The 19,524-nt window shown below is 48.5% G+C and overlaps 6 protein-coding genes across 6 annotated transcripts; 3 read left to right on the top strand and 3 right to left on the bottom strand.

The window, feature by feature from the left end:
* Window positions 1-1,016: 1,016 nt before the first annotated feature.
* On the bottom strand, window positions 1,017-3,411 carry steA (sexual development transcription factor SteA; the record flags this gene model as incomplete). The annotated part of the gene is made up of 5 exons (XM_043267754.1): window positions 1,017-1,266; window positions 1,324-1,407; window positions 1,526-3,034; window positions 3,101-3,200; window positions 3,288-3,411. The coding sequence occupies 5 exons, from the start codon at window positions 3,409-3,411 to the stop codon at window positions 1,017-1,019; spliced, it is 2,067 nt and encodes a 688-aa protein (XP_043123689.1).
* Window positions 3,412-11,341: 7,930 nt separating this feature from the next.
* Window positions 11,342-12,286, bottom strand: Aspvir_004529 (uncharacterized protein; the record flags this gene model as incomplete). The annotated part of the gene is made up of 2 exons (XM_043267755.1): window positions 11,342-11,881; window positions 11,945-12,286. 2 exons carry the CDS (start codon window positions 12,284-12,286, stop codon window positions 11,342-11,344), a joined length of 882 nt encoding a protein of 293 aa, XP_043123690.1.
* Window positions 12,287-12,492: 206 nt separating this feature from the next.
* On the top strand, window positions 12,493-13,404 carry Aspvir_004530 (1-(5-phosphoribosyl)-5- ((5-phosphoribosylamino)methylideneamino)imidazole-4-carboxamide isomerase HIS6; the record flags this gene model as incomplete). Its single annotated transcript, XM_043267756.1, has 3 exons — window positions 12,493-12,792; window positions 12,879-13,065; window positions 13,121-13,404. The coding sequence occupies 3 exons, from the start codon at window positions 12,493-12,495 to the stop codon at window positions 13,402-13,404; spliced, it is 771 nt and encodes a 256-aa protein (XP_043123691.1).
* Window positions 13,405-14,513: 1,109 nt separating this feature from the next.
* Aspvir_004531 (uncharacterized protein) lies at window positions 14,514-15,026 on the top strand (the record flags this gene model as incomplete). The annotated part of the gene is made up of 4 exons (XM_043267757.1): window positions 14,514-14,551; window positions 14,610-14,667; window positions 14,783-14,875; window positions 14,949-15,026. The coding sequence occupies 4 exons, from the start codon at window positions 14,514-14,516 to the stop codon at window positions 15,024-15,026; spliced, it is 267 nt and encodes an 88-aa protein (XP_043123692.1).
* A 696-nt stretch (window positions 15,027-15,722) lies between these two features.
* On the bottom strand, window positions 15,723-17,453 carry Aspvir_004532 (Elongator subunit ELP3; the record flags this gene model as incomplete). Its single annotated transcript, XM_043267758.1, has 1 exon — window positions 15,723-17,453. One exon carries the CDS (start codon window positions 17,451-17,453, stop codon window positions 15,723-15,725), a length of 1,731 nt encoding a protein of 576 aa, XP_043123693.1.
* Window positions 17,454-17,901: 448 nt separating this feature from the next.
* On the top strand, window positions 17,902-19,326 carry Aspvir_004533 (succinate--CoA ligase (GDP-forming) subunit alpha; the record flags this gene model as incomplete). The annotated part of the gene is made up of 7 exons (XM_043267759.1): window positions 17,902-18,068; window positions 18,149-18,177; window positions 18,251-18,377; window positions 18,441-18,503; window positions 18,576-18,601; window positions 18,666-18,748; window positions 18,826-19,326. 7 exons carry the CDS (start codon window positions 17,902-17,904, stop codon window positions 19,324-19,326), a joined length of 996 nt encoding a protein of 331 aa, XP_043123694.1.
* Window positions 19,327-19,524: the final 198 nt, after the last annotated feature.

A 19,524-nucleotide genomic window follows, 5' to 3' on the forward strand; every position in this document is an offset into this window, starting at 1 on the left:
TAGTAATACCATCAATCAAAGCAAAAAGGAGGTCGCTCCTGCTGGTGATCTCGTGTCTTGTAGAATCGGACCGACGTCAGCAGACGATGCACGTGACTCAACCCGATGATCTAGATTTGGCAACCAACTCAGCTGGTGAAAGTGGTGAGTTGGTCGAATGATGCACCATAGATAGTGACGGGAAGACTCTGCAGGATTGGCTTAGGGAGAGTTTACTCTGCAGGTGTTCCAACGCAAGGATATGATAAATGATATGCCATTGATATGCTGTGATCTATGTACTCATCTGATTCACTCCAAATTTTAAACGTAAACTCCATCTCTCAGACGGAGGTCTATGATTTGAGTTGCGGTCACATCCCAGACTGGCAAGCAGAATTGATGGTCCGAACATGGTACTCCACAAAAGTTCCTCAAAAGCTGTACGCCGGTTCTGACCCAGCCCGCATCACGCATTACCTTCCGTTTCGACCTTCCAGATTCCATAACAAAGGGGCAAAAAGTAATACAGACAAAACCCAACTCTTGAACATAGCACACAATGACAAAAGAGAGATAGACAGAAAAGAAATGTCATACATGAGAAACTGGCTGAAGTCGCGTGTCCATAGTGTCAGTTCGCAAGAATCAGGCTGTACGGACAAAATGGAAGCCAGGCCAGCGGCAACCGTAATACAGAGCCCGAGTACAAACACTAGCTAATAAGCAGTCATCGCGTGGATGAAAACACACATCAGCGCACAAATCCACATTGAACTCAAACAGAGGGCCCAAAAAGGTTTTCGATGTGCATCATGAAATTGATCGAAAATTTTCAAATTAGGCATTCACATCACGCTCAAGTAGCCCGCCAGCCTGCTGCAGGTTGGGGGCCGTTGAGTGACGTGAGGCAGGGAATGCTGGGTGTGGCCAAGGGCCAAGCGTAGGAAGGGATGAGACACCTGCGTAAATTAGAGGGACATAGCCATATACACGCAAGTGGTCAATTTCCGTTTTCATTCCCAAAGGTAGTCGCTTCAGATTCGCTGTTGTAGAAGCTGAGGAGCGATCATGTGGGGAGCCATCATGCTTGGCATCGCAGAGGTCAACGACATTGTCGAAGGCATCGATGTCATGCCCACGGAATTGACCATAGAACTGGGCATAGCTTCGCCAGGCGATGATTCTCTGTCGGATCCAAGTTCGTTCTCCTCATTTTCAAGGTCCTCGTCGTGTGCATGAATCGGTTGCTGGCCATCCTGTTGAGCCTCGTGGATACGACGATGTCTGCAAGGGAAAAAAATGAGCGAGAGTCTATGACGTAAGGCGGTGATTAAGACTTACTGGGCAAGATTGTCGGAGCGGGAGAAGGCTTTGTTGCAGTAAGGACAGGGGTAAGGCCGCTCTTGTGTGTGGGTACGCACATGCCTGGGCGCTTAAGTGTTAGTCGGCGTCTACAGCAATCAAGGCAGGAGAACACCCTGCAGATAGTCCCGGAGGAGCGGTCGAATGAAAAGAGACTCGGAGATTAAAATACGCAACTCACCGTTTTAGATGTTCCAATCGCTTGAAAAGCCGCCCGCATGATGGAATCGGACACGAATGGGACTTCTGAGGATATGGTCCTAGCTCCATCATTGTAGCGCTTCGGGCGCGACGAACGGGGCCAGGAGCGAATCGCTCCACTTTATTTGAAACACTGTTCTGCACAGCTGCCTCATACGCTTCCCCATTGGGAAGCGTGACCAGGTCATCCTGATGGCTCGTCATCTGAGGATTCGGCTCAGGATTTTCCTCGACATTTGAGAGCGGGGTCCCGTTGCGGGACATCTCGTGCAACAAATTTCTTTGTGGAAGAACTGCAGAAGCATATCCGTTTGAAGCTTCATGTGTTTCCTCCCCTTCTGCTGCCGGCGCTACAGAATTTGAGACGGAACGTCGGAGATCACTAGGCCTATGAGCGGCATACGCAATCTGCTGAGATGGTGCGGATGTCGTTTGGGCGTACCCAGTAGCCGCGACACCGGGTGGGATTGAAGAGCGACGACGACGTTGCTTGTACGTTGGAGAACCCTCGATCGCTGAATATACGTTCGAATGGTATGTCCTGGGGGGCATCGGGTAAGGAGCGCTTGCGAGATTCGAAGGCGGTAGCTGCATCATAGGATTGAAGGCGGCGGCAGAAGTAATGTCAGGAATCGCCGTGTAGAGACCAGTGTCCTCGTTCGCGATGTAGGCCGGTTCGGGACCAAGTGGGACGCTGTGCTGTGGTGGGGTGACTGGTTCGAATGATAAGCCGCGGTTGCTGTAGTCTTCGTACTGTGAGGAAACAAAGGACGGTGCGGGCGAATACTCGACAACAAAACTAGGCATGGAAGCATGCCGCTGGTGTATGCGAAACGGGATGCCATTGCGATCATATTGGATCTGCCCATAGTCGGGCTCGCGCTTAATTATGGCCTGGGTCAGGGGATGAGACATGGGCATCGTACTGTAGATCGCCTGATTGCCAGCATCGTCTGGGAGAACTGGCATCGCGGGAGGAGCCATCTGGGGAGCCATCTGGGGAGGAGGCATTGCGTCAACAGTCCGAACAATTGGGGAGTTGGACTGGCCAAAAGTCGTACCCGCGTGAAAGGATGATGAATTTGCTTGTTGTGCCTTTGTCAGTTGCTCATACAACGACTGCGACGAGTCAAATTCAAACGACAAGGCCGGCTCGCTGACCGCAAGAGTGGTCGCCTCCTGCCCCATCTTCTCCCTCTTCAGGTCACGTTCCAGCGCATCGAGGAAAAGCCTATCATGTGGCACGCTGTACCAGTAGAAGACCTTCTGCTTCTTCTGTGTTCTGATGCAGTTGTTCTTATAGAGAAAATCGAGAAAGGGGCTTTTGGGTTCTTCGAGTGTCGCATCGGTGCCAGCTTTCAGATTTCGCAGATCGGAGAAGATACCCTCCTCAAACTTCTTCGAGTTTTTGACCGGACGGCCAAAGGCTTGAAAACGAAAGGCGAGGCATCGGACGATATCAGTGCCGGAGATGTGGAATAGATTGTTCCTGCCACTAATCAGCCTACCAAATCCACCTTTTTTAGCTTTTCTGAACTCGGCAATTTAGACTAACCAGAGAACGCAGGAAATATAATCGCCGGTGGGCAGTAGAAATCGGCGAATCAGTTGGTCCCTTGGCCAGTCTACCGGCGCCGAAAGAAGGAAGTACTTCACTATGACTGTTGTCAGCGAGCGTTCAATAGCCTAACAAGGAAGAAGCAAAGGCTTCGGCTAATGAAAGTAGTAGATCCTCAACTTACGATTGTCAACCTGTTGAAGCGCGACTTGCGCATCGTGAGGGAGACTTTGCTGCGCTTCGTTCGACAGCATAAACGTCTCCGGTTTTTGCGGGGGTGCCATTTGGGCACCATGTTGAGTATACATTTTCGCTTTTGTGAAAGCAGTAATCTGTGGATAATCGTCAGCTGAGCGCCGGAGATTATAGATCTGACGGCAATAGGCTCAGGGAGCCGTTCATATTTGGATGAAAGGATTGGTATCATGGCTTTCTAGTGAAAACAGATTCAAAGGAAGCGGGTATACGCACACTCAGACAACTTCCCTTAGCACGGCTCTCGACGGGAAGAGATCGGTAGAAAACAAAGAATACAGTAGAATAAGATCAAGCAAAAAAAAAGAAAACGAGTGTGTATGAAACAATGGCCGCGGTCGAATGCAAAACGCAGCGATTATCCAGACACAGTAAAGAGAGTACCAGCCTCCCAGGACAAGGAAGAGTTGTAGGCGCTGACGATGCTATACTCGCCAACAAAGGGGGGGAACACCGAGGCGGGAGATTGATATCAGATAAAAATGAGGGCTATGGAGAGTTGAGGTGGGCCAGCCCAGTTTCAATTCTCTTAGAATGATAACTTCTCGCACGGCGAAAATGAAAGGAAAAGAAACGAAGGAGGTTTGATGCGAGTTGGATGGGGAGAGGAGGGGAAAGGGGGGAAGAAAGGGAGAGAGTAAGATGGCTGAAGAATGAGGTAGGTCTTCCAGGTCCTTTTTGACAGTGTTGTTGGATATGAGAGGAGGTGATTTCAAGCAAGACTGGCCGGCTAGCGCAGTGACGGCGAATCATGGATGGTTGGAGTAATAATATAATAAGAATAATAACAAAGGCCGATATTTCTGAAATAAATCAAAATAAAAATAAATAAAATAAAATAAACAATTAAAAAAGAAGAGGGAAAGAAAAGAAGCTAACAAGTAACAACAAATAAATAAATATTTTAGCAGAGTAATAATTATATACAAATTATGAGAACATCACTGATCGGTTCTTTGGACCTTGAGAAAAGGGAGCGTTAACCGAGCAGTCGCCCAGTTACTTTGGGGCCTTCCGGTGGACACGCCATCAAAAAAACAGCAGGGCTTCCAGATCCAGTGCCATAATCCATGGGCGTCACGGATAACTCCATAAAGGTACGGTAGGTAGGGGAAAATGGAGACAGGCGCCAGGGACTGTCCAATTGCCTACAAACTGAACAATAGATGGAACCTTTCCAGACTCAATACATGGTACGTTACGGCCTAATTACTGCTTACCATACTACTCCTTACCAAATTGGGACCCTGATCCACTACCCACATGGAAAGATCCACTGGTCCCGGCTGAATATAGAAACAAGTTGAAAGATTCTTGGTATTCGAACAGTTACTTACCGTCTGGCTGTACCTCTTGTGACAAGCGGGGCTAGTCCGTACCTAGGTCAAGGACAACTTCAATTAATCCCATTTCCTACCTACCCTGCACTTGGGTGCCATTGCCCCCTCTTCTTATTATTGGAGTTCCGGGGATCTTTTGGGTGATTCTTCTGGATCAAGTATATTCTATTATTCATATTCTTGCACAGCGAAAAACCAATAGTTGGTGCGGGTCTGCAGCTAGGTTTGCTTGTAAATGGGCTCGTCAAGCCCAGATTCGATAGAGAGTCATGCCGTTATTAGGGCCAACGGCCAGGCCCAAAAAACTCCATGGTAAGCTATGCTGTACGTTCCAATAGTATGAGAGGCAGATGAGACTGATAATACAAAAATACCCCATATCCCATACAATAGATGGACTGCGGTCGTAGCCTGACAACTCCGTAGATTATCTACATCGAAAGGACTATCTATCTACAGCTTGAAAACCCAGTGTGCCGAAAAGATAGTGAAGTGGAGATCGGGAGAGGCAAAGGCGACTACCGGACAGTTGCATTCTGGAATCAATGACCTAGACAGGCTAAATTGGACCCAGCTTCCTTTCGGAGCCCGTATTTCGGATATGTCACCGAAACAGGAAATAAGGGGTTTTCCATGGAAGGTAAAGAATGATAGCATTGACAATTATGTAAAGGAGTGATGCTTTGGTAATGCAACAGAAGCATTGATATCAATCATGTATTATTATTTACTTTTAGACGAGGTCATTTATAGTACCCAATATAATTCAGATAGAGAGGTACAGCCATTGATCATCGCTCTAATCTAGAGATCACTACCTTCAGGCATTCAATCAGCCTATAGCATCTTAATTCGAGGGTCAGTCTGCAGTGATGCAGGTGCAGTCTGCAAGCTGACTGTCAGGAGTCAGGACTACCCTACTGTATCTTACAGAAAGGTCTGATCATCTCAGCGGCTACTTTAATTAAGTGCCCTCCCTTTTCTCTGCCGTATGATCTGGTCTCTTTTAACTATATGCATCCAGTTCACATACAAATTGTGGTCGCTGAGCGCAGTTAAGAGTCTCAAAATTGGGACAATCACATGTCCATAACCTCAATTTAAAATCACGTAACACACCAAGCTTCTCTCATGGGCAGTTGTTATAGCTATGTAGAGCTAGCTACCTTTACTTTGGTGGTAGTGCTTTTAGCTTTTCTTTTGTCGTGATCAGTGCAATCAAGTGATCTATCAACTTGTCAGTTGTCAGTCAAGGAATCGACAGGTACTCAAGAAGGTGCCGTTGCCCGTTGGTTGGTCAACTCTGGGCCCATATTCAAGAATGCCAAGGCTCCATTCAGTTAAAACTGGCGCGGGAAAACAACCGTGAAGCACCCGCCCTGTGTTTCAAGATTCAGATGAGCGCTTACCCTCAGCCAATGAGGTACCGCTAAATCCTGGTCCGACCTGAGCCGGTTGGTGGCAGACTGGCAGTGGCAATGGTGTACCTAAGGTACATACATGGTACTCCGCAGTGTGCACAACAGCCTGCCAGCTAGGTATGAGATGATCAGTGAACAATAACGACATGGTAAGAGATCATCTTCGTGGAGATTAACAAAGAAAATTGACTCGTCAATCTACCAACTTGAAGAGAACACTGGAGTCGAGCAGAGGAACGTTGAAGCACATATCATCCAACGCTCAAACCCTAAGTTCTAGATTCATGGACCCAGGCTATCGCCGATACGAAAATTGGGTCTTTACTATTAAATGATTAACGGCTCCTTTGACTTTGGATCAATTACGGTTGATCATGGTGACCGGAAGGGGTCATTGTAGCAATGATCGTTCTGGGGGCCCTCACTCTCATCACAGGAACACAATCAATAGAGGGTACTCCGTACTCTGTACTGTCAAAGCATACTTGGATTCTTTGAAGTGAAGTCAACAAATTGCTACATACCAGTGCCATCTTCTGTACATGTCATCTGTCATTCACTCAGATACTGTGTATCCAGTATCCTCACTGCCTTGGGTGAAAGTGATCAGACGCGTCTATACTCGACCGTTGGATCATAACGATGATCGACAGAGCTAACCTGCCTTGCTAAACTAAGGTTGATAGAAACTGGCAACGTTATGGTATCTTTAGAGTGCTTGCTTGAATTATCATTCTCTGTCCCTGGTCCACAGTCTTGTCGGCTCTCATGCTGCACAAGCTGTATTTAGAACTTCGGCTTTGACTTGTCTCATTGAAATGAAATCCATTTCATATGTGAAGACACTACTATGGTTGCATGTGTACTTGCTACAGGCCTACGGCAGTCTAACTCCGTCCCCCGGCCTATACCTATGAGGCCCATGACACAGCAATGGCCTACCATTGGTCCGATCGCTCCTGTTATGATATCAACTGATTGCTTCGGAGTTCAGGTACCCAGAGGCGGTAGACTGCATAGAGTCCACAGCTTTGAGCGATAGTCTTGGAAGGATTTGTGAATTAAATATCTACTACTGCCCAACAGTACAGTAAGTGAGATAGGAGAATACCTACAGAGAAGATCACGACCCAAGCGCAGATGCTTCTCTGTTGAGTGTGGAGGTGAGGTCTTAAGGAGGTTGTGATTGGTATGCTACAGGGGAGATCTGCATAGTAAGACTAATGAAGCGGCCATGACTCGAGTCAGTCAGTAAACCTTTTCAGCCGGGATTCGATTGCATGGGCAGGAACTGGCCCAAACGCTGATTCGAATAGCACAGAGCGAGTACATGAAGGGAAGGCGCAACGCTGGTGTCCGGTTTTGACGTCTGCCGTATTTAGACAGAACTTGAGACCTTTCTCCTCAGCTCAAAGGTCAAGGTCGCCGAGAGTTCTCGGCTGGATAGAGAAAGCCTGAAACTACTCCGTACATACATATGTATGTAGTTCAAAGTGTTATGGTCTTGAAGTCATGGTGGACTTGAAATCCTAGCAGCTGAGATCCACCAGGGGTAAAGGGGAAACCCGGGAAACAAGCGTGGTAAGCCCTAACTCTTTCCCTATCAGGCAATTCAGCCTAGATCGAAAATAGTCCCATTTCACAATTCACAGCGTTCAGAAGACTATCTTGGCACTTCTCTCGTAGAGTCGTAGTGTCTACGTACTGCGGAGTAGTTATTACTTTCTACCAGTATCTGCATGCTTAGCGGTTCTCCATCGCATGGTCTTAACCCGGAGAATTGGACACTTTACTAGTGAGTAATCATGGTCATGAGCTTCAGGTTAGGTGATCATCATCGGTCGCATAGGTTGCTCCATACGTCCATAGCGACTGCCCAGAGTCTTCCACAGCAATAGGCAACATCTGATATGGCATTTGGGCTGTTGTATCTGTGAACTATGGGTCTCTTTTTCGTATTGTCCCGAAGTAACTTGACTCAGCACGTGCAGTTTGATCACCCGGTCTGAAACCACTAGAAAAGGTTCCAGAACCTTGAGAAAGAACGGGGATGATATGATGTTGTAACTAGGGCGCACTGTGGACTCGAGTCACTCGACTACCCTACCCGTGTCAATGCTGACGGCAAAAATCCCGTAGTGCGAAAAAATCGGCGGCTGGGAAGAGAATAAGACATACCTCGAGTCCTCGAGGCTCTGGAAATCGAGACAAGTGCTGATCGCTGGTCTCCACCGTAGACGACTCCGTATCTACCTGCGAAGCGCAGTGAGAGTGCAAGTAGTACTCTCGAACTCTTTATCTTATTGCCGTCGCAAAGCCAAGTTTTGATGTGGATTCTCTCTATACTTGAATCCTTCACCATCAGATTATGCGACTATCAATCCGAGTGCATGGATGGTTGTGTCCTCAGGCCTCATACCTGGTCAGGCTCTCCATAGTCACTTCGTGCCTTACTTTAGTGACTTTTAGTGTTCCTTATTGCAGCGTAGAACTGCTAAGAACTTGCGGGGAAACATATCGATCTCTGTCGGTTAGACGGAACCTGCATATCATGATATCGCCAATAATAATCCGCCTCTTGAAGTCTTCTCACTTCTCAGGCCGTCCTTCCCGGTTAGTCATAGAAGAATGCGCACCAAAATTGAGAGTGATCGCCATGAGAACACTGCTTTCCAAGTTTCCCCTCCCACGGTCAGCCGCTTGGGAAGTTGGGAGATCCTCGGTTGATCGAAACATCCGAGAAACTCTCTTCTTAGTAGTGTCGCTCCGTCAACCACCGTCTTCCAAGTAAGTCGCAAAAACTGCTGTTGAAGCTAGGAAAGAAAAGTCTGAGGCCCAGGAGTGTCATACCAAGTCAGCAGACTTTGCTTTGATCGCTTCCTGTGATCATGGACCCACTCCAACAATGAGGAGGTATGAGGCTGTTGGGGAGATGTATTGATTTGACAGACCAAAAGGCCCCTTCACAGGCTCAAACAACAAAATTTGGATGTCAAAACGGAAGAGATTAAGTTTGCGCTGTCTCTTAGATCAACCACAATGTCTTACATCGCGACATCATGGTGCTCAGGGTATCCATAATCCATCCACCGTATGCCAAGCAAGGTGTTGAGCACTACTTGACGTGATTACGTATCTTGTTTGGTTGACCCTACCACCTTACACCAAGATGGTTATTATCTTCAGTATTATTGACAGGGTTTTCATTTTGTTTTTTGATCAGTACTCTCATCATTGAGCCATATAGATATGCTGTGTCTTTTCCCTCGCGTGTTGGGCATCCTGTTCCCTCTCCGAAGCACGTTAGATAACCAAGAAGTCCTAGACACTACTACTCCGTACCACTTTTTACCATCTACTGGGACCACTTCCAGGTAGAAACTAAGGCCGTATCCAAAACAAAGGCGTAGACCAATTCTCCACCTTCTGCGAGTCACCTTGAGCAGCAATGGCCTCGATGGACGATCGACCATTTCAATATCCAGCAATTCCTTACATTCAAAATGGAGTCCTCGACACTAAAGATAGATCTCGAGTCTTGATCTTGACTCGTAGTCATGCCAGTGGATGGCTGATTCTCTGGTCTGCTGGTGACCACTGACTGCGCCGTTGGCAGCAGCGCCTTCGAGGGTGCGACGTGCCGAGAGGGGTCTATTGCAGATTCTGAAACAGGCACCGGAAGGTTGCCGTTGGAGCAATCCCAGCGACGGGGTTAAGACCTCCATTACTATTAATCAGTGGACAGTTATTACTTGGTAGAGACTCCGTAGGTTCTTCGTGTACTACCCCAGTACAGGTATTGCATATGCATACTATGGCATCATGGTATTCACGCTACGGTAGATATGGTTACATGGTGGCAACCGGGAGGGGGGCTCACCATGACAATATCTGAACATCTTGTGTGCGTCGTCGGCGAGAAAGCCAGTGGGCATGTTCCTCTACAACTCCGACGTGCATTAGATCGTAAGCTAGCTACATGAGACTAGGCACTTCATCTTCCGTGCGGAGAGCTCAAACCATCCATCAGTCAGTCTAGAGGGCGAGAGCCGGAGTGCTTGAGCTTATGATTCTCCGTTGGTATCTGCATTCAGGCACTATTCGCGTGCCTCGGACGAGGTCGTAAAGTCAGAAACACAGTTTTGCTGGCGATGGACTAACTCTAGATTCCAAGACGTCACTTAAATAGGTCGTCTAGATCTAGTATGTGCTGGCGATTGGCGAAGGAGAGCACAGACATGGCCAGAACTGGGGGAAGATTCGGTCATTTCTCAGTTTTGGAGCATCGCGGTGGCAAGACCTATCCAGATAGCTCGCCAAGTCGCAGGAGACTGTGTAACTTTCATTCGTACACTATCTAGGTCATAGACTCGACTTCGAGTCAAGATACTTCGTGGCGGGGGAACTTGGAGCGAAAATACGGAGTATCAATGTCATGTTTGTCATCAACACAGTAGTCAAGACTAAAAAAGCAGTCTCAGCAGCTGGGCCTGGAGTTTCCTCGGATGATCTGAAACCACGTTTAGGTAGATAGGTCTCTTGATCGCTTTGCCAAAGTCTTACGGAGTACTTCTGCCCCGTAAAAGTTCGCACTCTGTAGCAACTAGCAAGCCAAAAAGTGACGGCTCCATAAACTAATCCCAAACAAGTGAACGACAGGGTTCTGGAATTTCAGGGGGCGTTTCAGTCCTATCGCAACCCAGAACGCGGAGGTTTCACCATATCTGGAACAGTGCACCAGTTCGGACCACTTTTTTTTACCCGAACAGTCTCAGAACTTCCACTGACGTGTTAGAGCGTGCTTTGACAAATATTTCCTAGAATAAGACTGGAGAATAAGGTTTCTTAGTCCCAAACTAGAAGCACACGAATGAACTGGCGATACGGGGAGCGATATCAATTTCAGGCGTCGCTCTCTGTTACATAGCGAAACGACTGCTGCACAGCGGCGGAATGGCTTCGCAAGCTAATGCGCCTCAAAGAGGCTGTCTCGAGTAATGGCTATGCTAGTGATCAATAGCTCCGTCAGTGGCGACGATAGTGGCAAGGAATGGACCGAGAATTTCGCAAACAGGTCGAGAGTCATCCAGTGGATAGAAGTGGCAGTCCATGGCTGAACCTTCTCTGTCGCGACCTGCCATGGCAATCGCCAGGTTGCAAGAGACCCTTGTGAGTTAACAGACTTAGGCGACACAGGTGTCAACATCTTGGAGAGTCTCGGCTTAACGCCGTCCCCTTGTCTTCGTTTTCCCTCTGCCTCCTCTACTTGAGCGGCGCGAGCTTTGGACCGCGGCAATGTCTCGCTTGCTCAAATTCAAGGTTCCACCTGAGAGCTTTCCGATGCCAGGACCTGCGATGCCACGTTCTCGCCGCCCCTTGCTGACTTTCGACTTGTGCGTCGGCTTCTCGAGAATGATTCCATTCTCCTTAGCTTCTTGCCGTCGCTTCTCCTCCTTCGTCAATGCCTTGGCTTTGATCCCCTTACGGAGCGACGAAGGCATATTCTGGTGATAGAGCGATGTTTTGGCCCCGAGAGACTGCATCCTCAGGTCTAGAGCTTTAAGACGGTTTTTGCCGGTTGGCGCAAGTTCCGATGCGGAGTCCAAAAGGTGAGACTCCTTGAGCAATCGTTGCAAAGCAAGATCATTCTTTAGGTGTTCCGCATCCATAGCATCATCGTCATCTTCCTTTTCGTTCTTGGTCTTTTTGGAAGCAGGTTTGGTGGTTGTCGACTCCGTAGACAATGTAGGTGGCTTTGCGGTCTGGCAGGTCCGTAGAGCTTAGTATAACCATGCCTTATTCTAAATCCCATCTAGAAAACATACCATAAAAGCCTTCCGGGCTTTCTTGTCCAGTATTTCCTTGTCCTTCGTGGTTCTATCCTGGTGCTCGACAACCTCAACGTGGTTGCCTTCATCCTCGTCGGACACACCATCCCATTCCGATGAAGACTCCAATCCATCACTGCAATCCTGCTCGTCTTCTTGCGACTCTTGCTCGCGATTGATCTGTCCACCAGGCAACTCCAAGGGCTCAAATTGAGCCTCGAAGAATTTCCGGAACAGGTCATGAGCAGAGGTGTCTGCGACAGTAGAGGTCTGTTCTTCGTCTTCTGTCTTGGGCGATCTTGACACAACGGCTGTATCTGTCTTTCTTTTTCCGATCATTTTGAATTGATTTGTTTAGTGTAGGCGTAGTGTAAGTAGAATCTGGGCCATCGCTCCAAAGCTCCTTTACCGCTTCATTTTTTCCGACAAACTATCGGTCACGTGCGATAAGATAAGCGCAGCCCCTCTCGTCCTATCAAGACTCCTGTGGATTGTTACCACTATTGCCAGCAACCATTCTGTGGGAACAGACTGAATCTGACAAGATGACCAAGTTTCGGCCTTGTATCGACCTTCATTCGGGTCAAGTGAAGCAGATTGTTGGAGGCACCCTGAGTGATAGGGACTCGGACTTAAAAACAAATTATGTATCAAAGCTCCCTGCCAGTCACTTTGCAGAATTATATCGGAAGCATGAACTGCGCGGTGGTCACGTTGTTATGCTCGGACCTGGCAACGATGAAGCTGCAAAAGAAGCGCTCCGTCCGTGGCCAGGAGGGCTGCAGGTTGCGGGGGGAATAAATGACAAGAATGCTCAGTATTGGATTGACCAGGGTGCGGACAAGGTAGGTCTTCTCACTCTGGCTGTATTTGATTGAAACCATGTGTACTCTCGCTTGGTACAATGAATCTGTAGCTCATCTATTTGTAGGTTATAATTACCTCCTTCCTTTTCCCGGAAGGAAAGTTCTCTCTTGAACGATTGCAGTCTGTTCTCACAGCCCTAGGAGGTGACAGATCCAGGCTGGTCTTGGATCTCAGCTGTCGCAGAAAGGACAACACATGGTTCGTGGCCATGAACCGCTGGCAGACGATCACAGAAATGGAGATTAACCAGGGTATACTTCAATCTCTTCTGTTCTTCTCACCACTCCGAAGCTAACCCTGCCCCAGAATCAATCTCAATGCTTGAGCCGTATTGCTCCGAGTTCCTCATTCATGCTGCGGATGTGGAAGGGCTACAGCAGGGTATTGATGAAGAGCTTGTGGCGAAGCTGGCCGAATGGTGCTCAATACCCATCACATACGCTGGTGGGGCCCGAAGTCTGCAGGATCTTGAAAAGGTCCATGTGAGCAGTCATGGAAAGGTCGATTTGACTATTGGTAGTGCTTTGGATATCTTTGGTGGCTCGGGTGTAACGTTTGATGAGTGTGTACGGTGGAATCAACAGCATTGAATATGTATCATACAGGAACTTTTGCTGGCATATATACAGATAGAGCAAACCTCTATTGGGAAGCTCCATGAGGAAGGTCACTCATACAATAATGTGCTCCTGAGTTAACTCTGTTCAATATGAAGCGAAAGGTGCCTCTCATTAACTGTGAGGGCGTCGAATCGTCAGCCTGAGGATGAAGTTTCATGTCATGGCCGGCACGAATGTTCAGGTGTTGAAGTACAGAATGAGAATGGACGGAATCCAGCTTCTTTTGCTATCCGGCATTTACACCTAAACTTTGGATTTCTGATGTTCTTTCGCATCATGATAGTGAGCTCTTTTGCCTTTCTTCTCGTTTTCTTTTCCTTCTTCGGAGGCTCAGCCGGCGGGTACGCGTTCAATGCCAGCCTCTTGCTATTCGGTAGAAGCTTGGTATGCCTCCTGAATAAGAGCCCAAACCTCAATCAAACCCTCTGCTACGGCATGTTCTAGTAGTAGCTGGGAGTTAATGAAATGCGGTAAACAGTGCCAAACATTCAATTTTTTGATATGTTCTACAGACAATATTTCTTCTGTAATCCTCATACATCCGGCTGATGTTCATTTACACGAACGACTCCAGACCCTCTGTTTCGCGCGATACATGGAGGTCTGAGTTTGCTCTTTAGATCTCTTGGGAATGCTTGATTTAGCATGTGCGTCTGCCGTCTGATCAATTGAAGAACCCAGGAATTCTGTTTAAGTCTCATGGAATTATCGTTGAAGATAGAAATCATATTGATGCTTTCGCCAGAGTGGATGACGGAAATGACGAGTAGACCGACGCTCATTGGACCTCACATGCCAAATGCGGCTAAGGCGGATCAATAGAGCTCTCCGCTTCCCCTCTGCAGTGCAAGCGGCAGACCATACGGAGTACAAGCATCAAAAGCTCCTGCATCTCCATTATTTGCGCTCACATGAGCGAAGCCGCTAATTCCCAATCGACTCCGTATTAATATATCACCCGCATTGTCTCTTACACACCAGTTGTCGATCTTTACGAGGATAAGTCGACCTCTCAGCGAAGCCGCATTGCTTGACGTCTATCAATCACTTATCGCATCTCTGGTCACGACAACGTCAAAATGAAGCCTGTTGTATCTGTTCTAAATGCCTGGTCTTGGTAGGTCATTGTCTCCTTCCAGACCGAATCAAAAGACTAAAAGATACCTCCGATACAGCGTGGTCATCTCCGCCTTCGCTATTGTCATTCTGTCCGTCCTCGGATCGTTATACAAGGTTCGTCTGGTGCCTTACGTATTCGCTCAACAACCATATTTGCTGCCTCGGTCCCCCTTTGTCCGACCACAGAGAACACTGGATTATTGTGATGGCCTGCTGACAATGTCTTCAGAGCGAACACCATGGATTCACCGGATCGGAAAACGACCCCGAAGATGGCGGTGCAGTTGCTGCTTCGATTTTCACCGCGGTGATCATATACGCTGTAAGTCTATCGCGCCACCATCCTGTGCGTCAAGTGCTATGGAGTGGAAGTGCTGACACGTTGTCGTGGGCAGTGTTTCTTCGTTTTCTGTGCCTTCCAGGCTTATCTGCACATGAGAAGCCGCCGGGCAGGTGCTATATCGCTAAGCTAGACAATTTCTTATATATTTCTCGCAAGGAATCATGGAACTCGCCATTTGATTTATGTCCGTAGTACGAAACAAAGGGATATGTCAAGTGCCTCTGGGGACGCTCATGAATGCGTGTATCTCTTCCGATTCGGCCGACGGACGGCTGTCGATCCGATGACGTTACAAATCCCACATTATTTCCTGAGCCTTCATTCCGGCGATTGTGATGTCCGTGATTGCTTTAATCAGGTGTGGTGTTCTTGCTTCAACGGTATCTGTCCTGGAGGTTTTTAGAGCACACTTTCTTTACCGTGGTTTGTCCGGAGTACATATTGTGTCGTTGCGTTTGACATAGAGCTGCTTCAAATTTACCTTTTACTGTTTCAAGGAGAATTGCAGAATAGCAGACTGGGCCTTGCACAAAACAGTATCCAATTCTATCATTTCGAGATCTTGGAAAATGGAAAGAACAGAATGACTGTCAACATGTTTACACCCAATGATGGGAAGCAGGGGCTAAGACATGTACTGGAATCGAAATTGTAATGCATCGAAACACTAACGCCATCATGCAAGAAATGCCTGAAAACACCCAATTATGCCATATACACCCGACAGAAGCCGACTTTTGCGAGCGCAACTTATAGAAACCATCATTATCATATCAATTTTCGACATCAAGCGCACAAAGACAAAACGTTCTCGTGCTTATTCGAGTCAGAATACTTCATCTTCAATTGGGTCAAGCATCTTGGACATGTAAGGACCGTCCAGTGTGTACCCGAGACGAGCATAGTAACTGCGGACACCAACTCCCGAGATAACGCTGATCTTCCGGCTCCCATGTTCTTCTCGCGCGATCCGCTCGGCCTCCTCCATTAGCAAGGTTCCAAATCCTCGGTGCTGGAACTTCCGCGGATCGCGGCCGTGGAGCGGTACCGCTGAGCCATATACGTGGAGCTCTCGCACGATACTCGTCTGCTGGCCGGTGAATTCTGGACGGAAAGTGTGAGTCGGACTGCACTTTCGGAGGCGCAGTAAGCCGATAAGAATGTCCTGCTTGGGATCTTCATAGGCGAGGAACGTTTCCCAACCACCATTGGCAGTATAGTCTCGGCGGATGAGCTCCACTTGCGAGGGGCGGATTTTGTTTTTTACTTCATTGATACCAACTTCGCGGGTGCGCACATCACGACATGTTGTGCCAAAGTCTTTCATGCGTGCCAGAGCCAGCTCTCGAAGGTTACCATTCTCCACGCCGGAAGTGACCAGGGGCATGGGAATATCTCGCTGCACACGGTAGATACGCGTCCATGGAGGGACCAGCGCAAGAATTCGAGCGACAAGATCTACCAGCGCGTTGGGAGTGTAATTCTTGTAGCGACCCGTCCTCCAAAGCTCATACAGCCCTGTGCCACGAATGACCAGCGTCGGATAAATCTTCAGACCGTCCGTACGGAAGGCTGGGTTTTCAAAATATTCCTGAAACTGGAAAAGATCCCGTTCCATGCCGACATTTGGCAGATCCGGCATCATGTGGCTAACGACCTTGAACCCAGCATCCTTGGCCAGCTTGAATGTCTCTGCCACCGCAGCGACAGTATGGCCTCGATTCGTGTCCCGCGCAACATCTTCATATAAACTTTGCACGCCGATTTCCAATCTGGTGCACCCATACCGAAGCATATCACTCAGATGAGTATCCAGACAGTAATCAGGCCGCGTCTCGATCGTAATACCCACGCATTTTATGTTGCTCATTTCGCCCGCCTGAACAGCCTCGTCAACATTGTCCGTCTGGTACCCACTCAGCGCATTGTGAAGTTGAGCAATGAAGGATTCTCTGTAATCCGGCGGAAGAGACATGAATGTGCCACCCATGACAATATATTCCACCTTGTCCACACTATGGCCAAGAGACTTGATCTGATCAACCCGACCTCTCGCCTGTTCAAACGGGTCGTACCGCGCTCGGATCGCGCGCATCGACGTCGGCTCGTAGCCAGTATATGACTGTGTCGAATACTCAAAATCCGAATCAGGTCCACCAGGGCAGTAGACACAGATGTTACCGGTGTAGGCAATATGCGGACAACGGTGAGGTTTGCTCATGACGGCGACAACTGCAATTCCTGACGACGTCCGAATAGGCTTCGCAATCAGCTTGGGCAAGATATATTTCTTGTATTGTTCCGGCACGGCAGCGATAATAGCTGTCAAGGGAGGTTGCGTAGCCAGGCGATGCTTCTTCGCGATTTGGCCGCGCAGCTTGTTGAGGTTGATATCTTTCTTCGGCTTGGATGAATCCCTCTGCGCTTCATATTCCTGAATGAGCGCATTTGCAATATCAGAGCAAGCTCGCATATAACGTTCATTTTCCGGTGGGAGTTTCTCGTTGCTATTCTTGGTTTTGGATGGTGGCGGCAATGTCATGGTGAGGGTCGCCATTGTGGAATGGTTAACTGCGACGATCGCAGATCAAAGTAGACCCCTAAAATCCCAATGCAAGTGTTATGAATGGTAATATAAAGTGCAAAGCTGATCGTCCCGACCAGGTAAGCTAGGATAAAAGAATAGTCACGATACCGCTTGACAGAGGGGCAGATTTGTTATCAGCGATATTTGTATGTGGTCAGGAATTAAATTGATAGCAGGTAGATGGGAAAAAAGGAACGCCGAGGGAGCCAACCGACCGCCGCGACAAATCGGATCCGCTTAAAGCTTTGTCCCGAAAAGTCCAAACCCCAAACCCATCCCGGCGCATTTTCCTGCTGAAGTGTCCAATGTCATTTTGATATATTCTGCAAAGCTTCCCCAGATCTTCAGTTCTTTTCTAGCACACTTACCGGTGCACTCTTCCCTCTGTCTTTCTATTTTCTGCATCTCACAGGCAACTATGCAGGCTTTCCGCCGTAGCACCCTCTCTGCCCTTCAGAATGCCGCTGCTGTGCAGCGACGAGCTTACAGCCAGGGCAGCTCGATCTACTCTGAGACTGTGAACAACCTGCGCATCAATGGAGACACCAAGGTCCTCTTCCAAGGTTTCACTGGAAAGCAGGGAACGTATGTTGCGGCGATTTCTTGCGTTCCCATTTCAGCTGCATACAAAGATGCTGACGTTGCTTTTTTCCTGCTACAAACAGTTTCCACGCCGAACAAGCCATTGCCTATGGTACATTACGATTAACCCCTTGATGCTGGCTGTGCTGGTCTACGACAGGAGTTCAAAAGCTTACAATTCCCAGGAACCAAGGTTGTCGGCGGTACCAACCCCAAGAAGGCCGGTACGATGCACCTTGATAGACCTGTTTTCGCAAATGTCAGCGAGGCTGTGAAGGAAACTGGTGCCACTGCCTCTGCCATCTTCGTCCCGTATGGATTCATGATCCCTGGTTTCCGTCGTTGTCGGAGTGGCTGATTACTGATATATTCCAGTCCCCCTCTCGCCGCTGCGGGTATCGAGGAGGCTATCGCGGCTGAGGTTCCCTTGGTTGTTTGGTGAGTTATACTCCCATTCCAAGAAAATTTAGTAACTGAGCATCGCTAACGCCGATGTTTCGCATTTCTCAGCATTACCGAGGGTATTCCCCAGCACGGTATGTCTCCTTTCGCCGCGCAATGTAGCTTCTTTTTGCGCAAGAACTGACTCGGAATCAACAGACATGGTTCGCATCACGGATATCTTGAAGACTCAGAACAAGACCCGTCTGGTTGGACCCAATTGCCCTGGTATCATCGCTCCTGTAAGTTCATTCGCATCCGAGTTTGTGATATGGCAAGGACGTGCGGTGTGTTAATATGCTCCTTTTCTATGCTGTAGGGCCAATGTAAGATTGGTATCATGCCTGGATTCATCCACAAGCGTGGTCGTGTCGGTATTGTGTCTCGGTCCGGAACCCTGACCTACGAGGCTGTCAACCAGACCACCCAGGCCGGTCTCGGCCAGTCCCTCGTTGTTGGTATCGGTGGTGACCCCTTCTCCGGTACCAACTTCATTGACTGCCTGAAGATCTTCCTCGAGGATGAGGAGACAGACGGTATCATCATGATTGGTGAGATCGGTGGTAGCGCCGAGGAGGATGCTGCCGAGTTCTTCAAGGCCAACAACAAGCACAACAAGCCCGCTGTTGGTTTCATCGCTGGTATTAGCGCTCCCCCCGGTCGTCGTATGGGTCACGCTGGTGCTATCGTCAGCGGTGGTAAGGGTGGTGCTGACTCCAAGATTGCGGCCCTCGAGAGCGCCGGTGTCACTGTGGAGAGAAGCCCTGCCCATCTTGGTAAGACTCTGCTCGCTGAGTTCGTCAAGCGGGATCTAGTTTAGATGGACTCCCGGTGAAAGAGTTTTCCATTTGTCCCTCAGGCAGTGTGGCTTGGCTTGGGCCTATTGATGTTGGATTGCAAGGTGGTTCGTGACTGTGCATTAGGGTACCTTATACTCCTCATACCTATTATTACCCCCAGGACGGCCTCTTCTTTTGTCCGTGTGTCCCTTGGCCAAATGTACCTTTTCTTTTTTCCC

The sequence above is a fragment of the Aspergillus viridinutans genome (assembly GCF_018404265.1).
Source record: "Aspergillus viridinutans IFM 47045 DNA, scaffold_2, whole genome shotgun sequence".
NCBI lineage: Eukaryota > Fungi > Ascomycota > Eurotiomycetes > Eurotiales > Aspergillaceae > Aspergillus > Aspergillus viridinutans.